This window comes from Photinus pyralis, unplaced genomic scaffold (genome assembly GCF_008802855.1).
Source record: "Photinus pyralis isolate 1611_PpyrPB1 unplaced genomic scaffold, Ppyr1.3 Ppyr1.4_LG9, whole genome shotgun sequence".
NCBI classification, from domain to species: domain Eukaryota; kingdom Metazoa; phylum Arthropoda; class Insecta; order Coleoptera; family Lampyridae; genus Photinus; species Photinus pyralis.
Genome location: NW_022170878.1, coordinates 7,000,512 through 7,013,446, shown reverse-complemented (window position 1 = coordinate 7,013,446; position 12,935 = coordinate 7,000,512). Strand labels below are relative to the sequence as shown.

Sequence of the window (12,935 nt, the reverse complement as noted above, 5' to 3'; positions counted from 1 at the left end):
GTAAGTAACCTTCTCTACAGTTATACGTTAATTTAATAATTAATTGTATTAATTACGCCCAAATTTTGAATTTTTGGAATTACAAATCCAATGCATAAATTGCAAAAAGTCTATGGATCCGACTATGCAGCCATAGTCGTGGCAATTAGAGTGCAATTAAAAAGAAATTATGTAACCTTTACTGCCATACATTAATTTAATAATAATTTTATTAATTAAGTCCAATAAAATTGCAATAAATCTGTGAACCCGACTATGCAGTCATAAACAAATGCGAAAATTAATTTTTAAGTGGCAATTATTGGTCCCGATTTTCAAAAATTTAGGTAACCTCTACCGTCATGCATTAATTTAATTAATAATTTCCGAGTGAACTTCATTAATTACCCCCCAATTATACATTTTTTGACGAATACAGTGCAAAAATTACAAAAATTCTATGGGTCCGATTATGCAGTCATAGACAAATGCAAAAATTAATTGTTGTTGTAATTAGTCCCAATTTTCAATAATTTAGGCTACATTAATTAAATCAATAGCGCCCTATTTTTGAGCTTCCTATCAAATAGAAAGATTCTATCGACTCGATTATGCAGTACTCTACGAATGCGAAAATTAATTAATTCTTGGAGCAATAATTAGCCCCAATTGTAACTTTTCTCAGCTAATTTAATGGTTAATTTCATTAATGCCCCTCCAATTATATGTTTTTGCGAGTGTTTTTGGGAATAAATATTGGGTTCCTTATCAATTTCTATGCAGTCGTGGACGAATGTGACAATTAATTCTTTCTTTGAGATTAGCGTCACTTTTCAAACATTCAATTAATGTTCAAATTAATTAAAATAATTAATTAATAATAATTAATTCAATTAATTTAAAAAATACTGACTCTTGAGTGCGGTTATAGGCGAATGCGAAACTTAATTATTTCTGTGGGCGGTAATTAGCCATAATTTTCAAAAATTCAAGCAAACTTCGCCTTTAACGAGTAATTTCATTAATGGCGCTCTAATTTCGCATTTTTGAGATAGAAAATTGGGCTCCTTATAAAATACAAAAATTGCAAAAATTCTATGCATAGACAAATGCGAAAATTAATTAGTAATTAGCTCCACTCGAGGCCGCACTTTACAAAAATTCAATTAACCTTCTCTTAAAAACTATTTTCATTTGCGCCGTCTCAATTTTCTGTTTTCGGAATTACGATTAATTATAAACGTACGCGTTTCGATCTTTTTTGTACTGTTTTTTTTACCAGATTTAAACATAGCGTTCATTATTGAAGTTTTTGTTGGTAATCCCTCTCAATTAAAATTTAATTAATTTTTTTAGTCTTCAACCCATATTTTTTTATTTTTTTATTTAATTAAAACACCCTATATATTTTATCTCGTATTTTATACTTCTAATTCTTCTTCTTTCTTCTTAAAATATTAGTCGAAAGTTGTTTACCGCTTACCCACTAGTTTGCCATTATCGAGTTTTTTTCAACTTTTAATTGCTATTGTTCATTATTGTACATTATCGCTTTTTTTATTAACAACTAAGGTCTCGGATAACGCAGAAGCGAAATCATTTAATTACGTGGTACACAAAACAGACAACCAAGGGCGACGATTAGCATTTTTCGTGACAAAAAACAACTCAGAAGTCCCGTAGAAGTCGGTTATCGATTAATTTGAAATTTGGTACTTGACTTGAAGTCGCGATGATTCTCAAGTTTGTTTGAATCGTCAAAGATTAAGTTCAAGCCTCGGTTCAAGCATAGTGTAAGTTACACTATGGTTCAAGTGTTTCCGAAGTTGAACTTTTGGTGCAGTTGAGAACGACTTGTATCTGTAGGTTATGGTAGTAATCCATTTTCGAATCTCAAGAATTAATAAGTTCAGATTTAATTAATCGGCTTCTCTTAGTTTAGTATTACATAGGAAGCCTGTACGAAATCATTGCGCGGTAATTGCAGATTTGCGTCGTCACTATTTACATTTTTCCACATGGAAGTCTTATCTCTTTATCTCGATCGTAGAAATAACTATGTTGTTTAAATTACAACGATAACATTTTATTACTTGCAAATACAATATGTATTCCCCATAGAAACAATACGAATTACGTAAAATCGACGCATCAGAATGACTCGACGATCTCATTGTTCTGCAAATGGAGGGCGAAGAGTTTCTTTCAATAATGGTTTCGACTGATTTCGTTCTAATTACCGCAATTATGCCAGCCTTGAAATGCGATCCTCGTTGCTCATAAAAGTTTAAGCGGTAAAATAAACTTGTTGCATAATGTACTAACAAGCTAATCCGAGCATTAAGGCCATAAAAGAGACGTTTTTCCTTGAAATTTGTAAACCCGTGCGTTGCGTAGTCGCGCTTTATTTTTAGGCTTAAGTGTTTCGTTACAGTTCAACACCTGCACTCGACAATTAATTAAAATTCGTCGAATCTGTGCTCCTGTTATCCGTCAGACAGTGACGAATTGCATCCGGAGCATGCAAACGCAAGAGTGTGAATGTACCGGGTTTACTATTTTGACAGGAGCACAGAGAGGGAGAGAGAAACGGGCGAATGAGTAGAGATCGAATCTTCCCGAAAAAACAGATAAATGGATTATATTCTCCTATTACCAAAACATTTACTGTTACTTTTAGGCTAACTAGTAAGCAGTCTTCAAAAAAGTTATATTCTCCTGATCTGAGAACCATTTTTGACAGATATCCGGTGGCAGAAGTTTGGAGGATTTTCATTAATTGTATTAGGGGCATAAAAGAACATGAATAACTTTCGATTTCGATATATGGATCGTTTTTACTCGAATATTATATTCTCCTGATAATGATATTGAAAGATTCGTCATTAATATTTCTGGCAGAAACCACTCTCATATATTCGGCTGTTGATCCCTAAATGTCATCTACCAATTCATTGTATCAGGAGCTTATAAGTGCAATGTAAGTTGTTACCAATGCAAATTCGAAAGTATACTGGGGTTTTAGTAATCAGTTTGTAATTGTAGGCAAAGGATCACTGGGGGGGGGGGGGTATGCCATACCCCCAAACCGCTTGCCTGACACCTCTCATCATCAAGTCATTACAGTTTTCCGTAAAAATAGGAGCATTAAAGGTAAAATGCTGTTCTGTTACCATAACATCCTCTTATTAATACTTCGGACGGAAGAAGCTCATTTGGCATAATTGTATGAGGAGTATCAATTGACAGAAGCCAGAAGTGGTTACCAATGCCAAGTATTTTGGTGCGTTACACTCTTGATCTACGAGTCTAATTTTAACCAGGCACCCAGAAGAAAGGCCTGGGCGGGATCTCTAAAAATGGATTGTAGTAGGAGTATAAAAACTAAATGTATTACCTGCTCTTGCTCAGGAGTTACCGCAACATTTACCGATATAAGCTTTGGCAGGAGTCCAGAAATAAGACCTTGGAATTTCCCTCGGAAGTTTTTATAGAAAAGAATTGGAGGAACATTAAAGTAATTAGATCAATTTTTATCGCTCAAATATCATATTCTCCTGTTACCAAAATTTCCGACAGAAGAGCTTATCTAGTACAGTGGTTCATTGATCCATAACTGTTCTCGAATCACTCGTATCAAGAGTCTGGGAGAATAATTTTAACCAGGCGCCCATAAGTAAGACCTCGGCTATATCTTTCTAAAAATGAATTGTATTAGGAGTATAAAAACTAAATTGATCGGTTGTTCTTTCTCGGGTATTTATACTCTCCTGTTAACACATTGGTCATTATAAGCTCATCTGAACTAGTGGTTGCTTGATCTCCAAATATTCGTAATCAATTGTATTAGGAGCATTATATGTGCAAACTCCCTGTTAGCGGTTGTCACTAATAATAATTTTTGACAGGAGCCCATCCTCGTCCTAAAATGAATTGTATTAGGAGCGTATAAGTGCAAACTACCTCTAAGTGGTTATGAGTGCCAATTTCGAAAGTATATTGGACCGTTGTGCCTTCTGGATGCATGTATGCGAGAGTAATTTTTGTCAGGCGCCCAGCATCTGGATTAGTGGTCTTTTGACCCCTAAACATCCTTGAATCAGGATCGTATAAATGCAAACTACCTAAAAGAGCGTCAAGTATTCTGGAGCGGTACACTTTCTTGAGGCGTGTCTGCGACAATAATTTTAACCAGGCGCCCAGAAGTAAGACCTCGGTGGAATCTTTCTAAAAATGAATTATCTTAGAATTAGGACTAGAAAAACAAAAAGGATCGAGTGTTCTTGCTTGTGTTACCGTAACATTTATCATATAAGCTCATCTGAACTGGTGTTTTTTTATCCCCAAGTTCGCAAACAATCAATTGTATTAGGAGCATATAAGTGCACGCTACCTGATAGTGGGTATCAGTGTCACATTCGAAGGTTTGGTCTGTAATCATTTTTTGGACAGGATCCCAGATGTAAATCCTCTGTATACCTAAAATGATTTGCATTACGTGTAAATTGATCGGAATAGTCAATTGTATTAGGAGCAAGCTACCTGTTAGTAGTTCCTAGAGCCATATTCGCAGGTTTGCGGGGGGCTATGCTTTCTTAATGCATGTCTGCAATAAGACCTTTTGACAGGAGCCCAGAAGTAAGACTCGGGCAGAATTTTCCTAAAAATGGATTTGTATTAGGAGCATAAAACGTATAAAATGGATCGAATGATATTGCTCAAATATTATATTTTCCTGTGACCAAAATATTCGCTGATCTGGACTAGTTGTCCTTTGATCTCCAAACGCTTTTAAATACTCACTTGTATCAGGAGCATATAATTGCAAACGGCGTTGGGTTTTCTTGAGGGTGCCCAGAAGCAACACCTTGGCAGAATCTTCCTAAAAAAATAGGGATTGTGAGAACATAAAGTAGTAATTCGATCGATTTTTCCCGCTCAGGCGTCATCTCTTGTTACCAAAACATTCTTATAATCGTTCTGCCAGCTCGTCTGGTATAGTGGTAATCACCTGTACCAGGAGCGTATAAGTGCAAACTACCTATAAGTGGTTATGAGTCCCAAATTCGAAAGTAATTTTTGACAGGCGCCCAGAAGTAAATCCTCTGTAGAATCTTCCTAAAATGAATTTTATTAGGAGCATAACAGGTAAATGGATTTTCTCACATGTTATACTCTTTATGTTCTCCTTACACAACATTGGTTACTTGATCTCTAAATTTCGCGAATAATCAATTGTATTAGGAGCATATAAGTACAAACTCCCTGTTAGTGATTATCAGTGCCACATTCGAAGGTTTGATCTGTAATAATAATTTTTGACAGGAACCCAGAAGTATCCTGTGTAGAATCTTCCTAAAATGAATTCTATTAGGAGCATAACAGGTAAATTGACTCGTAAATTGATCGGAATAATCAATTGTACTAGGAGCATATAAGTACAAACTCCCTGTTAGTGATTATCAGTGCCACATTCGAAGGTTTGATCTGTAATAATAATTTTTGACAGGAACCCAGAAGTATCCTGTGTAGAATCTTTCTAAAATGAATTCTATTAGGAGCATAACAGGTAAATTGACTCGTAAATTGATCGGAATAATCAATTGTATTAGGAGCATATAAGTACAAACTCCCTGTTAGTGATTATCAGTGCCACATTCGAAGGTTTGATCTGTAATAATAATTTTTGACAGGAACCCAGAAGTTTCCTCTGTAGAATCTTCCTAAAATGAATTCTATTAGGAGCATAACAGGTAAATTGACTTGTAAATTGATCGAAATAATCAATTGTATTAGCAGCATATAAGTGGAACCTACCTATTAGTGCCACATTCGAAGGTTTGCTGGGGTGTTATCGAGGGTGTTATGCTTTTTTAATGTATCTTTGCAAAAATAACTTTTGACAAGAGCCCAGAAGTAAGACACTGTATTGGGGTGTTATGTTTATCTGATGTATGTCTACGAGGATTTCTGACAGGTGTCCAGAAGTAAGACCTCCAAATAATCTTCCTAAAAAGAAATTGTATTAGGAGCATAAAATAGATCGACTGTCCTCGCACATGTGTTATAATAGTTTTTTTACCAAACCTTCACCTTCTTACAGAAGAAGCTCATCTGGTATGGTAGTCCTTTGGTATCAAAATGTTCTGGAATAATGTATCAGGAGCAAACTACTGCGAGTAGTTATCAGTGCCAAATACTAAAGTGGGTGTTTCACAGGGATGTATAGATGGGCCACTGCCATTTTTATTTTAAGAAAAAAAACCAATAAATCTGCTTCAATCTCTCTCGTTTGAACCTCGGTTTGAACTTTAAATCTATGCACCAATTGTGAAAATAGCGCTAATAAAGCGGCGTAAGTCGTCGGCCTCAAATGATCTCACTCAGGCACGCGCTGAACGTAAATGAATTAATTAATTCACACGGCGGCGGTCGAGTCAGAAATAAACTAATTGGTGCCATCCGGTCGAGATTTATACTAAACGCTAATTTTTTTGGTTTTTATTTACAGAATGGTATTGGAGCCCAAGTTTGCTGATTATGGAACTATTAATTCAACGGGAGACGCACAGCCCCAACGCAATTCGCCTAATGCTTTTCTAAGTCCAGACTCGATAATAACGACGTTGCCGCCCCTCGACGACGAGGAATCGCCGAACACGTCCAAAGGGACCGCAATGACCCAAGGTAATAATGTTTTGAAAATTTCCTCTGCGTTTAAGAGTTACAAGAATCGAAAAGCGTCCTCCCTGCCGAGTATCATGAACGATTTTGAGTTGCGTAGCGTGAATACAGAGTCGTCAGTAGCGTCGCAGAGCGAAGGTAACTAGAAATTGGAACTGAATCGCTTCACCTTGAAATACTTCTCCTACGCTTCCGGAACTTTTCACCTCCAGTGGTTTAAGTCTTCGCTTACTCAAATAACAACTCGGCTTGGTGAAGCTTTCGCCTATTATTAGTAGTCCATGTGCCAATTGTTTTCGGGGAGGAAGCGTCCTTTCTAATATGGTTTTTGCCACCATTTTTTAAGATGGCGTCGCGTCTGAAGCACAAAACCATATTTGAAAGGGCGCGTGTGCGATGTGCGTAACGCTAGCCATCTTATTTTCGTGTCAGTTGTATATGATAATATAATTGTGCATTAGAGGAGCTAAATTTTGGGCCCTAGTCTAAGAATTACAGCAAAAATTCACTTAAAAATTTAATTTTTCGCCGAACGGGTGCCAAATTTTGGTAGTGGTGCGCTATTGGAGTTAAATTTTGGGCCCTAGGGTTAAATAATTACAACAAAAGTTCTCTTAGGAAGTAATTTTTGGATTAGAATGCCAAATGTTGTTAATCGTGCACCATTGGATCCCAGTTTTGGGCCCTATGCCTAAGAATTACAGCAAAAGTTGACTTTAACAATAATTTTTGGCTTAACGGATACCAAATTTTGGTAGTCGTGCGCTATTGGAGTTAAATTTTGGGCCCTAGGGTTAAATAATTACAGCAAAAGTTCTGTTAGGAAGTGATTTTTGGATTAGAATGCCAAATGGTGTTAATCGTGCACCATTGGGTCCAAGTTTTGGGCCCTATGCCTAAGAATTACAGCAAAAGTTGACTTTAACAATAATTTTTGGCTTAACGGATGCCAAATTTTGGTAGTGGTGCGCGATTGGAATTAAATTTTCGGCCCTAGGGTTAAATAATTACAACAAAAGTTCTCTTAGGAAGTGATTTTTGGATTAGAATGCCAAATGTTGTTAATCGTGCACCATTGGATCCAAGTTTTGGGCCCTATGCCTAAGAATTACAGCAAAAGTTGACTTGAACAATAAGTTTTCGCTTAACGGATGCCAAATTTTGGTAGTGGTGCGCGATTGGAGTTAAATTTTCGGCCCTAGGGTTCAATAATTACAACAAAAGTTCTCTTAGGAAGTGATTTTTGGATTAGAATGCCAAATGTTGTTAATCGTGCACCATTGGATCCAAGTTTTGGGCCCTATGCCTAAGAATTACAGCAAAAGTTGACTTTAACAATAATTTTTCGCTTAACGGATACCAAATTTTGGTAGTGGTGCGCTATTGGAGTTAAATTTTGGGCCCTAGGGTTAAATAATTACAGCAAAAGTTCTCTTAGGAAGTGATTTTTGGATTAGAATGCCAAATGTTGTTAATCGTGCACCATTGGATCCAAGTTTTGGGCCCTATGCCTAAGAATTACAGCAAAAGTTGACTTGAACAATAATTTTTCGCTTAACGGATGCCAAATTTTGGTAGTGGTGCGCGATTGGAATTAAATTTTCGGCCCTAGGGTTTAATAATTACAGCAAAAGTTCTCTTAGGAAGTGATTTTTGGATTAGAATGCCAAATGTTGTTAATCGTGCACCATTGGATCCAAGTTTTGGGCCTATGCCTAAGAATTACAGCAAAAGTTGACTTGAACAATAATTTTTCGCTTAACGGATGCCAAATTTTGGTAGTGGTGCGCGATTGGAATTAAATTTTCGGCCCTAGGGTTTAATAATTACAACAAAAGTTCTCTTAGGAAGTGATTTTTGGATTAGAATGCCAAATGTTGTTAATCGTGCGCCATTGGATCCAAGTTTTGGGTTCCTATGCCTAAGAATTACAGCAAAGGTGACTTTAACAATAATTTTTCGCTTAACGGATACCAAATTTTGGTAGTGGTGCGCTATTGGAGTTAAATTTTGGGCCCTAGGGTTAAATAATTACAACAAAAGTTCTCTTAGGAAGTAATTTTTGGATTAGAATGCCAAATGTTGTTAATCGTGCACCATTGGATCCCAGTTTTGGGCCCTATGCCTAAGAATTACAGCAAAAGTTGACTTTAACAATAATTTTTGGCTTAACGGATACCAAATTTTGGTAGTCGTGCGCTATTGGAGTTAAATTTTGGGCCCTAGGGTTAAATAATTACAGCAAAAGTTCTGTTAGGAAGTGATTTTTGGATTAGAATGCCAAATGGTGTTAATCGTGCACCATTGGGTCCAAGTTTTGGGCCCTATGCCTAAGAATTACAGCAAAAGTTGACTTTAACAATAATTTTTGGCTTAACGGATGCCAAATTTTGGTAGTGGTGCGCGATTGGAATTAAATTTTCGGCCCTAGGGTTAAATAATTACAACAAAAGTTCTCTTAGGAAGTGATTTTTGGATTAGAATGCCAAATGTTGTTAATCGTGCACCATTGGATCCAAGTTTTGGGCCCTATGCCTAAGAATTACAGCAAAAGTTGACTTTTACAATAATTTTTGGCTTAACGGACACCAAATTTTGGTAGTGGTGCGCTATTGGAGTTAAATTTTGGGCCCTAGGGTTAAATATTTACAGCAGAAGTTCTCTTAGGAAGTGATTTTTGAATTAAAATGCCAAATGTTGTTAATCGTGCACCATTGGATCCAAGTTTTGGGTCGTATGTCTAAGAATTACAGCAAAAGTTGACTTTAACAATAATTTTTCGCTAGACGGATTCCAAATTTTGGTAGTGGTGCGCTATTGGAGTTAAATTTTGGGCCCTAGGGTTAAATCATTACAGCAAAAGTTCTCTTAGGAAGTGATTTTAGGATTAGGATGCCAAATATTGATAATAGCGCACTATTAGATCCAAGTTTTGAGCCCTATGTCTAAGAATTACAGCAAAAATTACCTTAAACAAATAATTTTTCGCCGAACGGGTGCCCTAATGTCTAAGAATAAGAAAAAGACCAAAGGTCACTTTGAAAATTATTTTTTGCTTAGCATTCCTTTTGTGTCTTTATATCTCAATAATTGTATGCGATTGGAGTCAATTTTGGACCCTAATCTAAAAGAGTTAGAGGCAAAGTTCTTTTTTAAATCATTCTTTCCCTTTTGGTCCGTAAGCATATGTGAATAATTGTGTACTATTGGAGGCAAATTTAGCGTCCTAATTTGAAAGAGTTGTAGCTAAAGTTCTTTTTGGCTCCAAAATGTTGAAAATTGTGCCTGGTAAGGTAACAAATTATTTTTTGCGTAGCATTACTTTTTGGCGCCAAAGTGTACTAAATATTTGAGCTAATTTTGAGCCAAACTCAACAAAAATTAATTCTTTTAGCGCTCCTTTTGTGCCAAAAAGTCACTCTTACTTACGGCAAACCCGCACATTTACTTCGTGTAATTCAAAATCGCCTCGGCTACCCGCGCACGTCCGCACGGTCCTCCCGGAATCGTCGAATGCTCTTGTAATGAACTAAATAAAACAATTGTGTTTCTCCTTTTCGCTTTCGTTTTCGCCTTCCGAATCGCTCCTCGGAAGCAACGTCCGTAACATTTCACTTCCACTTTCAGGTGATCTGTACCAAAGGCAACCCCTGCTGCCCGCACCCGCCAAGGGCGACAGGTGGGGCCAGGGCAATCGTCCGGAATCTCGCCAGCAGTATTACAGCGCCTCCGCGGAGGATGACGACGACGACGCGCTCGATAACCACGAGTCGAACGGCGTCATCAAGATATCCATGCCGCCGCCGATCAGGGAGGAGCCACGTTTTCCGCAGGAACGCTGGAAGACCGTTATAGGTACGCGCGTTTTGCGCCCTTCGTCGAGGTCTAACCGTTTCTGCTTTCAGCTGCTATCGTCTTATTTTTTAGTTTTCTTTTAACGCTAACCGCACTGGCAATCGTGCACGAAAAGGTGCCGGATCGAAACGTCGTCGATCCGCTTCCCGACGTCTTTCTGAGTAACGTGCCCGAGATGATTTGGGGCCTGAGCGTCTCCGAGTACATGATCATCATCTGCGTGGCCTCAACGCTCATCGTTTCCGTTTTGCACAAGCACAGATTCATCGTGTTCCGAAGACTGTTTTTAATTTTAGCGTTGCTCTATCTGTATCGTGCCATCACCATGTTCGTTACCGTATTGCCCGTACCGAGCAAGACCTACTACTGCTCGCCGAAGACAAACGCTACGAGCATTTACGAGGTCACGAAGCGCGTGATCGTGCTGTTTTCGGGCATGGGATTGTCGATTAACGGCAAACACACGTACTGCGGCGATTACATGTACAGCGGGCACACCGTTATCCTCGTCATAAGTTGCCTGTTTATTTCCGAATGTAAGTATGCACCCTGTATTAAAGCCGCCATCTTTAAAGATGGCGACCGTGGTCGCTGAAGTTTTTCTCGACTTTTTAATTCGTCTAATTTCTGCAGATACACCAAAAAAACTGTACCTCGTTCACTGGCTGTATTACCTAATGGCATTGGTGGGAGTCATCATGCTACAACTCGGTCACGGCCATTACACCCTCGACGTGATCGTCGCCTACTACATCACGACTCGAATCTTCTGGACGTATCACACGCTCGCGAACAACTCATTTTTGAAGGTGAGTGTGACCTGTGAATGTGATTTGTATGATTGAGCTGCTCCCATTTCAGCAACACTCGCCGAACAATTACCTCGGTCGTGAGTGGTGGTACTGTTTGTTTTTGTACTTTGAGGGAAACGTGACCGGCCCCATTCCGAGACAGTGGCCGAATTGGCCGTTGCCGTGGCCAAAACGTTGCCAGTCCAAAAGTAGGGAGAGTTAGTGAAGTGTACCGACTTTAAATCAAATTTAAGAGAAGACATATTTTTATTAAATGTGAATTTTGTGATAAAAATGTGTGTAAACGCCTTATGTGACATAGACACTTTTCCTATACTGTAATCAATGTACAGATTTTTTTATGTTAAAAAAAATCCCTAGGTAAGTTTAAGATCTGATTTTCAAAGAGTAACTAAAGTTTAGTTGAGATTATGTGATTTCGTTTAGTTTAAGTTGGATAGCAGTTGTAATGCAGGCTTGATTTCCGAATTCCCTCCCACTTACACACTATGAATCTCATGCACTTCCTCCATCACAATTTTGCAATACCTTACGTTGAACTCCTACAACTCTATAAGACTGATGACGACGTTTGCCGAGAAAATCAATACTGCATTACCAGCGCGCAGGTTTTAAATGAAAAATGCCGCGGAAGCTCAGTAGTCGTTGATATTATTAACCTCTAATTGGTGTAAACGGTATTAATGTAATCGGACCGATATAGAAAAATACCAAAGGCGTATTAGCAGTGTGAATACAATAAACTAACCACCAAGGAATTGCCATTGTTTGTGATACAATTCTTCGCAACTTTCTTTCCAAAAAAAAGCACACTACTTACGTTTTAAGAAAATGTGTGCCAAACTTGGGACGAAACACGGGGCGTTCCCCGTATAAAAAATGTACTTTTACTTATTACAAGTAAGCAACTTCGCAGCCAAATGTACTAATTTTTCACGATGTACAATAAACTTAGCGTAAATTTAATGTAAACTACCCTTTTTTTAATCAAAAGAGGAATGAACCGATTCGCTTTTGATTAAGAAAATAATGTACCTACAAAGTTTATCGATGTATATTGATGTTGATCTGGTTATTTATAAACATTTGTTATAATAAAGAGGTATTTTTATTGAACTTGATTGATCATGTTGCTGTTTGAATCAATCTTTTAGGTCAAAGACGCAATCGATGCCATGGAATGGGTCGTGTAAGGACGAATTAATTCAATATTTGCTATATTAAGCAACAAGTTTGAAGATGGTAATAATATGATCAAATATCGACGTTATGTTTGGCAGAGGATAAGCGTCATTTTTGATAACCTTTTTTTTAATGGGATATTATATTTATGAATTTAACAAAAGGTTACAAAATTAACATATTGCAAATAAAATTGTTTAAAAAACATTCAAAAAAATAAAATAAAAAAATTTACCATATACTTAAAATATAAAACATTTTATAATCATATATCTCCTCCATATAAGGTAGAGGATAAGCATCTTTGTATTATTGTGTCGAGACCGAGCTTCTAGAAAGCATCAAGATCGTTGGAGACATTTGCAAAAAAAGTGAATTTGTCTAAGAGAAGAGAAGAAAACTCTAATTGAAGGAATGACGCGA

At 37.4% G+C, this 12,935-nt stretch overlaps 1 protein-coding gene across 9 annotated transcripts in view; it reads left to right on the top strand.

Annotated features, from left to right (window-relative positions):
- LOC116181195 (phosphatidylcholine:ceramide cholinephosphotransferase 2-like) overlaps window positions 1–12,451 on the top strand; it is a 33,190-nt gene extending 20,739 nt beyond the window's left edge. For 8 of the 9 annotated variants that reach the window (XM_031501478.1, XM_031501479.1, XM_031501483.1 and 5 more), the window contains 5 exons: window positions 6,491–6,801; window positions 10,291–10,518; window positions 10,569–11,054; window positions 11,152–11,327; window positions 11,380–12,451. In XM_031501478.1, coding sequence (XP_031357338.1) covers window positions 6,491–6,801; window positions 10,291–10,518; window positions 10,569–11,054; window positions 11,152–11,327; window positions 11,380–11,532 — 1,354 coding nt within the window. In that variant the 3' untranslated portion in view covers window positions 11,533–12,451. The remainder of the gene's footprint in view (window positions 1–6,490; window positions 6,802–10,290; window positions 10,519–10,568; window positions 11,055–11,151; window positions 11,328–11,379) is intronic. The other variant, XM_031501487.1, reaches the window with a different exon arrangement.
- The last annotated feature ends 484 nt before the right edge of the window (window positions 12,452–12,935 follow it).